General features: G+C 46.1%; 2 protein-coding genes across 3 annotated transcripts; both read left to right on the forward strand.

Moving 5' to 3' along the window:
* Window positions 1–738: 738 nt before the first annotated feature.
* KIAA2013 (KIAA2013 ortholog) lies at window positions 739–5,616 on the forward strand. Its single transcript, XM_015882362.2, has 2 exons — window positions 739–1,837; window positions 2,471–5,616. The coding sequence occupies exons 1-2, from the start codon at window positions 859–861 to the stop codon at window positions 3,328–3,330; spliced, it is 1,839 nt and encodes a 612-aa protein (XP_015737848.1). The 5' UTR covers window positions 739–858; the 3' UTR covers window positions 3,331–5,616.
* A 102-nt stretch (window positions 5,617–5,718) lies between these two features.
* On the forward strand, window positions 5,719–12,184 carry LOC107323376 (chymotrypsin-like elastase family member 2A). Of its 2 annotated transcripts, XM_015882368.2 has the most exons (8): window positions 5,719–7,794; window positions 8,348–8,436; window positions 8,623–8,720; window positions 9,098–9,226; window positions 9,906–10,042; window positions 10,682–10,827; window positions 10,947–11,099; window positions 11,649–12,184. In XM_015882368.2, the coding sequence occupies exons 1-8, from the start codon at window positions 7,752–7,754 to the stop codon at window positions 11,664–11,666; spliced, it is 813 nt and encodes a 270-aa protein (XP_015737854.1). In that variant the 5' UTR covers window positions 5,719–7,751; the 3' UTR covers window positions 11,667–12,184. The 2 variants fall into 2 exon arrangements, with proteins under 2 accessions (XP_015737854.1, XP_032304713.1); XM_032448822.1 differs by having other exon boundaries at window positions 5,719–8,436.
* The last annotated feature ends 707 nt before the right edge of the window (window positions 12,185–12,891 follow it).

The following is a 12,891-nucleotide window of genomic DNA, read 5'->3' on the forward strand; positions in this document are numbered from 1 at the left end:
TAGTTCCAACCCCCTGCCTGGCAGGGCCACCAAACATACACCTTTACTAGATCAGGTTGCCCATGGCCCCGTCCAACCTGGCCTTGAACACCTCCAAGGACGGGACATCCACAACCTCCCTGGGCAGCCTGTTCCAGGGCCTCACCACTCTCCTAATAAAGAACTTCCCCCTAACATCCAACCTAAATCTTCCCTCTTTCAACTTAAAACCATTTCCCCTAGTCCTGCTATTGTCAGCCCTTTCCAAGAGTTTAGGGAGTAAGTTCCCTTCAGGCATTGAAAGGCTGCAATGAGGTCACCCCGCAACCTTCTCTTCTCCAGGCTGAACAAACCCAACTCCCTCAGCCTGTCCTCATAGTGGAGCTGCTCCAGCCCCCTGATCATCTTCATGATGATCGTCCCGTTTGTTACCATCCATCTTCACCACAGCCCAATACAACAGTCGGGCCGCAGCGCTGCGACCACCCCTCTGCACTCCACACAGGGTGAAAACGCGGCTGGAACACAATGCGTTGTGCTAACGGGAATCAATGAGCACTTATATTACGGCAAACTGCCTGAGGTCCGCTCCGAGCCGCTTCCACCACTGAATTCACCACAGACACAGCGCCTGCGTTGATCGCAGCCGGGCCGGGCCGCTCTGAGGTGTGGCCGGGCCGCCCGCCAAGCGCTGAGGAGAAGGCGCGATGCCACAACTGTCGCAAAATATCGCAAAGCGCCACCGAGCGCTGCGGGGTTGCCGTACGGCGCGGAGCTTCCGCCCGGCGGCAATGGCGGCGTGAGGGGCCGGGAAGCGGCCGGTGGGGCGCCGAGGCCGGGCCGGGTGTGTGTGTGCCGCCCCGTGTGTGTGTGCCGCCCATGTGGCTGCAGCAGCGGCTGAAGGGGCTGCCGGGGCTGCTGTCCAGCAGCTGGGCGCGGCGGCTGCTGCTGCTGCTGCTCGTCCTGCTCGTCGCCTACTGGTACCTGGGGGCCGGGCGGGCGCTGCACGGAGCCGGGCGGGGAGCGGAGCCTCGCGGTGCCGCCGCCCTGTGTGTGCAGGCGGCAGCGGGGCCCTGGAGGGCTCAGGTGGAGCGCGGCGATGCGCTGCCGCTGCCCGAGGACGAGGCCGGCGGGGGGACGGGGCCGAGCCTGGCGCTGGCGGGTAACGGCTTCGTGCTGCTGGACGTAACCGCCGGCCGCCTCTGGGTGTCGGCTGCGGGCTCTGTTGGAGGCCCGGCGCTGCTCACCGAGTACCCGGCGCTGGTGCGGCTGAGGGCGCTGGGAGGGCGCGGGGAGGCGAGGGCGGTGCAGGCGGCGCTGCGGGACGGGGCCGTGCGGAGGGTGCGGTGCGTGCAGATGGGAGCCGGGACGGGAGGAGCCGGGGAGTGTGTGACCGTGCGGGAGGAGGTGGTGGCACATCGGAGCCGGCCGCATCTCTACCTGCAGCGCATCCGCATCGCCAACCCGACAGAGCGGGTGGCCACCTTCGAGGCCTCGGCACCGGCTTCGGCACCTTCGCTGGGCGCCCGCTTCGCTACCAGCTTAGAGAAGGTGGAGGAGAGGCAGTTCTTGCTCTCCTCTGGCCGTCTGCTGCTGCCCGGCAGCCCCAAAGTGGTGCTGATGGTGGTGGCTGCTAAGAAGCTCGTGAGCCGGGTGCAGGTGGCACCCAAGTCTACCTTTGATGAAACCGTGCTGTCTGTGGTGTACACTTCGGAGCCCATCGACGTCTCCAGGCTGGAGGAGACCTTCAGCAAGCTGAGGGAGTCGGCCAAGAAAGAGATGCTGGAGGTGATGAAGATGGGGGTGGAAGATCTTTTCCAGGAGCACCAGCAGACCTGGTCAGACCTGTTCATTTCAGGTAAGGAAAGTGATCCTCAACCTCCAAACAGTTTCTTTAGAGATGAGCTCAGCTCTTGGTGACCTGGTTCCTATTAGGCCTCCAGAGTCACCCCTCCATGATGGGTTTATTTCAGGAGGTACGGGAAAATAAGACAGCATTCCAAGTTTGGAATCCAGAACCTGATTTTTGGATGGTCCTGTGAGAAGCCAGGCAGGAGTTGGACTCCATGATCCATTTGGGTCTCTCTTCCAACTCAGACTATTCCACTTAGTAAAGTGGAGTCATCCTCACTGCATTAAAAGTAGAAATAGTAGAGGAATGTTTCCTACCATAACTCTGGATGCACTGGCTTTCATGTCTGTAGGGACTTCACTCATTTACCCAGCAGGCCAGCTGCGGGATGGGCATAGAGCTGACCTCCAGTTGCATCATAAAGGACTGTCTTTGTACTTCTGTAAACTCCTGCATGAAAGTTGAGGATTGTCCTGCTGTTACTTCAGGGATGCTCTTTCTGCAAACAAGATCTTCATGGCCTCAGGCTTTGTATTTTACAGCCAGTAAAAAATAGATGGTCCCTTAAAGATTTTTCTTGTGGTGATTGTCATGTTCACGTATGATCTTGTGACTCTTGGTTATTGTCCTTTATTGCAGGGATTGAAATGAGGAAGATCACAGATTCACATACACCATCCAGTGAGACTGTTAACATGACCCTCTACTATATGCTTTCAAGCATGCCAGCTCCTCTGCTAGATCCACTCATTAGCGGTGAGGACAGAGAAAAAATGGAAGCCAGCTTGAACTATGCTGACCATTGCTTCAGCGGCCATGCGACCATGCATGCAGAGAACCTGTGGCCAGCAAAGCTGACCGGCGTGTCCCAGATCTTGCAGCTCTCTGACCTGTGGAAGCTGACCCTCCAGAAACGGGGGTGTAAAGCTCTCGTGGCAGCTGGAGTCCATGGGCTTATGCAAGGCATGGTGCTTAGTTTTGGAGGTCTGCAGTTCACAGAAAACCACCTTCAGTTTCAGGCCGACCCCGATGTACTTCATAACAGCTATTCCTTACGTGGAATCCATTACAACAAGGATTTGATTAACTTAGCTGTTCTGCTGGATGCGGAAGGAAAGCCCTTCTTGCACGTGTCTGTGAAATTCCAAGACAAGCCAGTCAGACTCTATGCGTGTGAAGCAGGCTGCATGAATGAGCCTGTGGAGCTGACCTCGGAGGCACGAGGCCACACGTTCCCAGTCATGGTGACTCAGCCCATCACGCCTCTACTTTATATATCGACAGATTTGGTCCACTTGCAGGACCTGAGACACACACTCCATCTGAAAGCAATTCTGGCTCATGAGGAACACATGGCCAAGCAATACCCAGGTTTACCCTTCCTGTTCTGGTTTAGTGTGGCCTCCTTAATCACACTGTTTCATCTGTTTCTGTTCAAGCTCATCTACAATGAATATTGTGGGCCAGGAGCCAAGCCTCTCTTCAGGAGTAAGGTGTAAAGCTGCTGCTTCTGGCTGCTTTCCTCTGGGTGTTGTCAGCCTATTTTTGTCAGCTGTGCCTAGGGAGTCTCTCAGATTGTGAGGATTTTCAGTCCCTCTTGCAATGAGTGATCTGTGACATCTTCTAGGGTTAGAGCAGGGATTGGAGCTGTAGGGCTCACAGATATTGGAAAGAGATAAATCATCGTCAGTCCTTAAACATTCCTAAGGCTGCAGATGAAGGCAGATGCAGCATTTCTGTCCTTTTCCACAGCAGCTTTGTCACTAGATAATGTTTCTTGTTAAACAGTATGGGAATGCTTAAGAGAGAGCTGCCATTTACTGCTGTGTGGGAGACCTGCATGCTTGTCTGCCTGCTTTCAGTGCGTGACCTGTCAAATGAGAACACACAAATGGAAGCTCGTGCTCTTAGGTCAAGGCGCTGACCTGTTGGGACTACTGGTTAACATTTAGAAATACACAGACACTGTGCAATACTCCATCATGCCACATTAGCACCATCCTCTTTAGAAAGTGTTTCTCCCATTCAGACAACATACATAGCTGCTTTAAGAAGAGTGCTGAGTGCTTTTACTGTGAGTTGGAGGTTCTGACTTCAAGCATCTCCCACTTTGCTATAAATGAGTTGAAATTCTTGTTTTGAGTTGCCTAGAAAACTTGGTTGCTAGCAAAACCTTAGTACAGAATAGACATTGAAGTGATTTCTGCTCTTAGGACTGGTACTTTCTGGATGTGTGTTGGTCCAAAGCAGGAATGAAAAGTAAGCCTGCATAATAGAGCTGTCAGAGGAGAAAGTCTGGCTTTGGAATGCCTCGTTTTTCCAAATTGTAACATAGAATTTTGGATAGTTGAATTTGGACAAATGCACTGGAGGGGAGGGGATGGTCAGCAATCTGATGGGTGGCAGATTAGTCGGTCATTTTCCTCTCTGCTCACGGGCTTTGCAGTGTTAAGATCAGGCCAGGTCCCAGGCAGGTCTGAATACCTGCCATTCATTGGTGAATGAGATGGACTATGTTCCTGGCTAAACAAGATAACATGGAGGAGGTAGAACAGATATTTATATCAAAGCCAGCTGCAGTTACAAAGATACAACCATGGTGAAACCCTAGTGCAAAAGGAGGAAGTGATACGGAAGTGATTTGAATTACACAGCTGCGTGCTGACACACATCCTGACATGTACCCTTGACATTATAAATGGTGTTCTTTTTTTTTTTACTGCTCTCTTGTTGCCTTTGTCATCTACAAGATTTGCCGTCTGCCTTTTACAAAAGGACTCATCAGCCATTACAACACATAACTGTCCCTGATGCTTTCTGAGATGCTGAGAAACTTCATAGCTACACACCAGGGCTGACCCAACACCTCTCCCTTCTCGGCGCTGCAAAAAGCTTTGCAGTGTACAGCAAACAAATCTGCTGCCTGGTCTTAATTGGACCTACTTAAAACAAAGATGGTGCAGAACTCAATTCTGAAACCAGAGGTGAAGTGGAAGCCAGCTGAAGCTCAAAACCTCTCTAGCAGTAGGCAAGATTGATGGTGTTGAAATAGCACTGAATCGAATGGGAATTTCCTGGTGTCCGAGTGAACTTAGTCCTGCTTTCAGCCTCCATTTGCACAAGACATCTGACAATTTTTCAGCTGAGAACAAGGACCTTTTGAAAGCAACAATCCTTTTGTGCCTTGTTAAGAAAGGAATCTGAGACTTGGAACATGTGGTTATTCAAGAGTTTATCCCAGAATCTTGTATAACAGACATTTTCTTTTCCCTTATAAGCTGTGGAGTTCCCTAAGAATAATCCATTTGGTGCAAATACTTGAAGATATACCGAGTCCTTTGATATTTTGATTTGTTTTTTAATTTTCCAGGAAAATAAAGAATGATGATTCCCTTCAGAGAGTGAAATTAACCAGAAGACTTCAGCATAACTTTCTTTCTGGTGTCTTTTAATTTATTGCTTGAGGGGTGGGGGAGGATGTTAATAATTTTGCCTCCAGTTCAGTAATGAGGCAGTCAATTGAACTGTGGGTATCTAAGTGCGGGTAACGTCCTTTCAGCCTTTATGATTGAAGAGTGCAAAATCAGTTTAAAGAAACTGTTTTCTGGACTTGAACTTAGAAATGCTGATCTGCAGGTTTCCTCTTCTGAACATAGTGAGGCTTTGTGCATTGATTTGTTTTGTCCGTGGGGGGAGACATCTCACTTTGTAGCGATTTAAAGGTTGTTTGGTTTTAAAATACCAAAGCTGTTGTTTCTAAATAAATATTTCTCAGTCTAACCTGATCACTGAAGTGTGGGTTTCTTTGGGCTCTGTTCTCTTTTTCCCTTACTTATATATTACATCCAAGCTTTATATTACATCCAAGCCTTACATTGCAACAACAACACAAGTGCTTGGGTTTAAAGGCAATACTGTGTAGAAAACAGAATATAAACGTGTCCTAACAGGAAACAAGCAATTTTAAAGGCAGAAGCTGGAAAGCACAATAACAGAAACACAGGATGGTGCTAATCTTCACTCCCTGGCTCTAGGTAACATCGTTCTATCTGGAGGCATGCAGACCAAGCTTAAGTTTGAGGAACACACATAGATAAATCATGAATCCATCCAATGGGATACCTAATAAATAGCACATTAAGTACATGGACAGAGTTATTAGCTATATGCTTTAACAACACACTGGATTTACCTGTATATTTTCTTACTGAAGCCCTGTGAGCTGCTCAGATTCTGGGAAGCATCCAGCACGAAGATAGGAGCTGTTTCCAAGCCATCTTGGAATTGGGATGAGGTTTTTGACACACAGAGCTGCCAACATACGACGTCTGTTGAGCCCAAGATACTTCAGCCTATTCAGACCAGAGCTGAAAAAGATGGATAATCAATTGTTACATAAAGCAGAAATGGAGCAACAGCAAAAAAGCTTTGAGGGGGTTCTCCATTAAAAACATGGTTCTTATTAGACTCCTCCCCAGGCAATGAAATAGCTAATAGGATTCCTTTACAAAGAGGAAAGGGAAAAATCAGAGAGAAAAGGGTTTCCCCCAATGTAGCAGAAGGTTGCTTACAAAATGACTGTAAAAATGCTTGAGAAAAACCCAAACAACCCCATATTGAAAACTGAAATAGTAGCTGAACATCCAGAATTTATACTTAATTTTCATTGTTATTTAACAAGGAGGGAGTGGCAAAACAATACAAGAAAGCTGCATGGAACTGAAAGCAGGGTTCATTTTCCACATGTATAAATTCAGATGTTGTGAAGAGAGCCAACTAAGTCCTGATTTTTCAGGTTGTTTTTATAGCTCAGTTCTATGGTTGATCGATCCAGACTTTTGCCACATAATAAATACAAAATACTAGAACAGAGCTTGGTCGATTGAGTTTGAAGTTCAGAATACAACTTGCTCAAGCAAGGGGTGATGGGGAATTCCTGTGGTGGAAGGAAAGGAGGAAGAAAGAGACACAAGGAGAAGTGTTGATATCGAGTCATTGATCTCCAGTGTCCAGTAATTAATTACCACACTAAGGAGTTCTTTTGTGGCAGCTCTTTTGCTGTGGTCTATATGCTTGAAGTGGTTTACTAACAAGTTGACACCACATTGCACAGCAGGCCAGCATGCTGATTTAGGCCATGAAAATGCTCATTTGGTGTAGTACAGAAACCCCATTTTCTTCCAGGGAGGTACTACTGATCTAAGAACTGAAGGGGAATAGAAAAGAAAGAAAGCCTGGCTCACCGTTCTGCACCAGCATTCCTCCATCATCACCGACAGCTTCTTCTCTGTGCTCCTTATAGCATCTGCTCCAAAGCAATCACAGCTGGTTTTATTGAGGAAGGATGGCATGCTGAAGCACAACACAACTTGCTCTAGGAAAGAAGATACAGTTTTTCAGTCAGCACAAAGAAATAATAGCCATTCAGTCAAAAAATAAAGCAGAGTAAAACAAGATTTCATGTAATCGTATAATCACACAACAACTAAAGCCAGAGGAGGTGGCTGGAAATGATTCCAATCCCTCTGATGTGTTCAAATCTATCACTGTCCAGACATATCAGATAACATAACTGCTCACATACTATCAAGTGTTTGACTAACTCATTAATGCTTTCATTCAGGAAAATTAATGTTTTCATTCAGGAAATACCTTCCTGATGATCTCTCAAGGCAATGGGAAAACAAACAACTGCTATAGATTGCATGTGACTCAATTGAAATCGCTTTTAGTTGAAGTTGTGTATTTAGCCCAGATTCAAGGTCCATCTGTATGGTTGTTTATCTTTTTCCTTCAGCATTTGTGCATATAAAAAAATTTCCCACAGTTTTCCATTGGTATCAGAACAGTCACATTTCCCAGGGGTGAGATATAAAACAAGCTGTGAAGCAGAGCCCACAGCACACAGTTACCTGGCATCATGCTTGGAATCCTCTTTGCTGTGCTGAGTCTGGCAGCTGCAGGTATGTGCTCAATTTCAACACCATTTCTAAAGGAAACATGACTTAAAATCTAATAACAACTTTCCTTTATTTTTCTTTTTGAAAAAGCAGAATGACACAATTAATTAATTGCTTTTGTTAATTAAAAGGTTCTCTCAGAATGGCAGTGAGGTGCTACGTTACTATGTTCATATCACAGAGGTTCAAGCAGCATCACTGCTCTCAGCCTGTAGCAAAACCTTATTTTACACAGCCAATCCATGGCAAATTGTTCTGCATTTGCTATGAGCTGCATCTCAGTTGACTCACGAGAATTTGGTTGAGCCTATGTGGTTTGATTACCTGCCAAAAACCAAATAGGCTTTATATAACATCGCTCAGCCTTAACTGATGGCTGTATCTTCACCCATATCACATCCAATTGTGGGCTGTATCTCTGCCTTTCAACGTTCTACACAGTCTATATTAAACCAACAAACAAACCAAAAGAACAACCAGCCAACAAACCCAACCCTCTCTTACAGAATTCTTTTCCAGTTTCTACTTTTAAAACATATCTTTGTATGTTTTCCAGCCTTTGGCTGTGGGGTTCCTTTCTACCCACCTGCTGTGTCTCGAGTTGTTGGAGGGGAAAATGCAAGGCCATTCAGCTGGCCCTGGCAGGTGAGTCCTTCAATGCTTCCCTGAAATGATCAGAGCCATGATACCCTGCATGAGACCCTCTTCTAGCTTAAAATCCTCCCTTTACCTTCAAGTGGGAAGCTGTGATATGTATGCTGGAAGAAAATGCAACACTGGAAAAATCAGTGAGCAAAACTCTGAGCCTTGCTTGATGTGTGTTGATCCTAGGTCTCTCTTCAATATCAATCAAGTGGTCAATGGCATCACAGCTGTGGAGGAACCCTCATTGCAACCAACTGGGTGTTGACAGCTGCACACTGCATCAGGTAAACTACTGAGTTTAAGTCTTTGCTCATAAAGCAGTGCACAACTAGAGATAGATGAAGAAGAAAAACCACATTAATGCCAGTTCTCTCCTTCCCAGTTAAGAACTCGATGCTTCGTCCACTCTTTATACTACAGCAAAGTATAAAAAAGAAAAGATCAGGTACAAATATGATCTGCATCATCAAAATTGCTTCCATGGAGACAACCCCACAGTGCTTTGTTATATGTTCTTGCATATGTTCATGCACTACACATTGGTTATGGCATCACTAGGTGGTAGAGGAGATCATTGCATGGAACAGGAAGGACTGGCTGCATGTTATTATCGACAATTTGATACCTGGCACAGCTGAATGTTAATTCTTCTCATGTCCAGTTCTAACACGAAATATCGATTGCTCCTTGGGAAATACAACCTGGCAGCTGAGGAGCAAGGATCCGTCACAGCCTCCCCAGAAAAAATCATTGTGCACCAGAGATGGAATCCATACAACGTTGCAAATGGGTAAGTTGGTGGAAAGTATTTATTCAAAAGCAAAGCAAAACTTCGGGAACTAACAAATGTTTGCTCCAGTCTGTAACCTTTCCTCCTCAAGAGAAGATAAAGAGCTCCCCATATTAATTGCTCATTGACTAATTGCATTTTTGGCCGCCATTCTGTATGCTCATGTTTTGGTGAGAAACTGCTTTTCTATGCAATAATTTCCTCCATAAAACAGAAGGGAATGAACTGACCAAACAATTTAACCAGCACTTTGAACATCTTGAATGAATGGCATGAACATGGAGCATGACTGATAAATTAGTACCTTTGTAGGGACTTTGAAGGACTCTGTGCATGCTGGTGGGCTGAGCGCTTTAGCAAAGAAACCATCTCACTTTCCAGGTGCCTGTAGCTGGTCCTCACATATTCATCTGTTTTTGGTGAAGAGAACCTATAAGAGAAACATTCCAGAGTGCTGCCAGTAGGAAAGTGGGTGGTTCTGTAGGCAACAGTCTTCCAGTGCATGGATTTCCCCACTGCTTTAAGGGTGGAGGAATCTACTGCTCATGCAGTGGCCTCTTTGCTCCCTTGCATCTCTATTGTTTTTTAACCATTTCTCTTTGTCATTCTGCTGTGTCTTAACTATTTGCAACGCTCTTCATCCCCTCGCCCCTCTCATACGCATGCATATGACCCACAGGTATGACATTGCTTTGATCAAACTCACCCAACACGTTACACTGAGCGACAAAATCCAGCTGGCCTGCCTCCCTGCTGCACAAAGCATCCTGTCATCCAACACCGCCTGCTATGTGACAGGATGGGGAAGACTGCAGAGTGAGTAGTGGGAGATGGTCAAAACTGCAAAACAAAGGCCTTCAGCACTGCCATCTTCCTAGGGGTTGACTGGAGAAAGGTTGTTGGTGATGATCAAGATCCCCTCAACCCCATGTTTACCAGGGCCTGCTTCACTCACAATATGAATTTTCTCTGCCTTTCAAGCTTATTTTGCTTGTAATGGGTCTTGTAATGCACTAGAGGGCCCTTTACTGGGTTTTCAGCAGCTGTTATAACACAAATATTAACAGCATACAGGAGAATTTTCTAATCCTGATACACGCTGCTGAGTAACTGGAAAGACACAAAAGGGAATAGATGTAAAGAAAAATCCCAGAGGCTTCAGCAGAAGTGTCAGCTCAAGCAGCAGTTCCCAGAGCAGTAAGCAAATTCTGACCAGAGAAGAGCCCTTTGTTTCTATAACAAAGGGACATTTTTAAGTGAAACACAAATTATTGGTAAATTACGGCCTTTTTTTTTGCTGAAGGAATGCAGCTAAAGAACAAATTATGCAGCCCAGATGAAGTTTCTTACCTGGAGGAATAATATACAGACCCTGGGAGAAACTTAGCAGTGCACTTCTGTTCTTCCTTTGCTGCCAGCTGCTATCATGACTCTTTTGTTTCTGTTACTTCCCAGCAAATGGAGCTCTCCCAGATGACCTGCAGCAAGGCCTGTTGCTGGTGGTAGGTTATGCAACTTGTTCTCAGCCCAGCTGGTGGGGAAGCACAGTGAAAACCAGCATGGTGTGCGCTGGCGGAGATGGAATCACCTCCAGCTGTAATGTGAGTCCAGAGAACACCACTCTCAGGGCTTGGTTTGACACAACCAGACCTGATGGGAAGGAAAGCTTTAAACTACTCAAGCTATGGTTGCCATTAACTGCATTTCCCCTTCTTCTCAGGGGGACTCTGGTGGCCCATTGAATTGTCAGAGTGCAAATGGCAGATGGGAAGTGCATGGCGTTGTCAGCTTTGGCTCTTCTCTTGGCTGCAACTATTATCGGAAGCCTTCTGTCTTCACCCGGGTCTCTGCTTACGACAGCTGGATCAAGCAGGTAAAGCTCTAGGCCTTGCAACTAGAGAATAATGACACTTAGCAATTTCTAAGGTCATTATTAGAGGACCAGGAAGAGAAAAAAATATATCTTAAAGCTGTGTGTTCTCAAGGAAAATACCTGACCAGTTATCTGTTATCAAATGGGAGGTCACACACAAGCAGCTATCTCTGTAGGCATCCCCCTTAAACCATCCCCAAAGCAAAAATAAAGCATTTTCTTTGCGATTAGTTATTCAAACTAATTTCACTTTTACTTAAGTCTTGATGTTTAGGAATGCATTTTTCTTTCAGTCTAGAGATGGACTTATTAAGTGGTCAGTACCTTATCAATAACACCGACTGGTACAGTCACATCCTAGTAGGCAACGGATGCCACTAAAGTCTGGAGCATCAATTGTTTTCTAATAGAAACCTTAAATTCAAGAGTGGCCGAGGAGCAAAAACCTTGTTCCACTGTTGTAAATCCCACATCCCAAATGCAACACACGCTGCCCACGAATAGCTGGCTCTTATGGTCTGATTTGTCCCTTGTTTTATGTTTCCACAGGTTATGGCAAGCAACTAACCCAGAGAGACCTGTGTGACAGATGAGAACAGTGCCAAGAACAACAGTTTGAATAAAGTCATAATCATGCCACCTTTGATCACTAATAGCTGGGAAATTATGCTTTTAAATGCAATAAACACTGTTCTTTTGCAACATAAAAGAAAAAAACACGTGTCTGTCATTTCTTCTTGTGCACTGTCAAGAGCGGAGCAAGTGTTTTGTGATGATGCTGAGCACATTTTAAAGCCTTTCCCCTACCTTGGGCTGGAGCTGGATATTCATCTGGGGGATGTGAGGATCAGGAGAGTGGTGAGCCATGGGAACAACTCTGAGGGAAGAGGAGGTGAGGAAGCAAAGAGCTGATATAGCAGGAGGCGGGCAGGCAGCAGATGGGATCTGAGTGGGATGCACTGGGACCAGCAGCGGAGATGCCCGGTGGGAAGGCAGCACGGATGCCAGCAGGTCAGCACAGGTGAGTGTGGGCAGCACTGCAAAGTGCTTTTACACCCCGTGACACCCCAGGGTGTTGGGGTTTAGCAGCAGGAATGGTGCTGGCAGCATCGCTGCAAACCTCTCACCTTCTGATCAGCAGCCTGGGTCGTTGTTGGTGCTTTAGCAGTAGAAAGGAAGGTTGCAGGGTTTCTTCATCGTAACATCCTGAGTTGTTTGTGTATCATTAAAGCAGGGCTGTAAACGATTAATTGCTCTGAAAACCAAAATTCTTAAGAGGTTATTTGGCTGTATAGAGGGTGGGTATCAATTAGGAGCGTCACAAAAGAGAAGAGGTAACCTTGAGGCTCAGACAGCAACAAGTGGAGATGTGAACTTCTGTAAATAACTGAAACAGAGCTGAAATCTGGATCATTTCCCTTTTGAAATACTTGGACACCAAAGTGGGAATATTTAAGCGTATTTAAATGTATCAACACAAATCATCCACTTCTTGGAAATTCCCCATTAAGAACAAATCCCAAAAGCTTTGGTCTCCCCTTTGATCAAAGATTTTAACAACTGCTGTTCACAACCACTGAACCCACAGAGCCATTTTTCCATGGGCTGCTCTGAGGTTTCGATAGAAGCTCCACAGGGAATAAAACCCACCACAAATGATCGTATCACTCTTCATACTCACAGGAGAACGGTACGATTCCATCCCAGCATCACAAGAACTGCCTCTTTTCCATCGTTTTCTTTTAAAGCAAAGCATCAGGAGGGGAAAAACCATACGATCAAATGCTTCTTT

The sequence above is a fragment of the Coturnix japonica genome, chromosome 21, assembly GCF_001577835.2.
Source record: "Coturnix japonica isolate 7356 chromosome 21, Coturnix japonica 2.1, whole genome shotgun sequence".
NCBI lineage: Eukaryota > Metazoa > Chordata > Aves > Galliformes > Phasianidae > Coturnix > Coturnix japonica.

Coding starts and splice junctions, on each gene's coding strand:
- KIAA2013 (XM_015882362.2), top strand. CDS start 859: ATGTGGCTGCAGCAGCGGCTGAAGGGGCTGCCGGGGCTGCTGTCCAGC. Junction 1,838..2,470: donor GTCAGACCTGTTCATTTCAG/GTAAGGAAAGTG, acceptor CCTTTATTGCAG/GGATTGAAATGAGGAAGATC.
- LOC107323376 (XM_032448822.1), top strand. CDS start 8,164: ATGGCTGTATCTTCACCCATATCACATCCAATTGTGGGCTGTATCTCT. Junction 8,437..8,622: donor CATTCAGCTGGCCCTGGCAG/GTGAGTCCTTCA, acceptor TGTTGATCCTAG/GTCTCTCTTCAATATCAATC. Junction 10,828..10,946: donor GAATCACCTCCAGCTGTAAT/GTGAGTCCAGAG, acceptor CCTTCTTCTCAG/GGGGACTCTGGTGGCCCATT.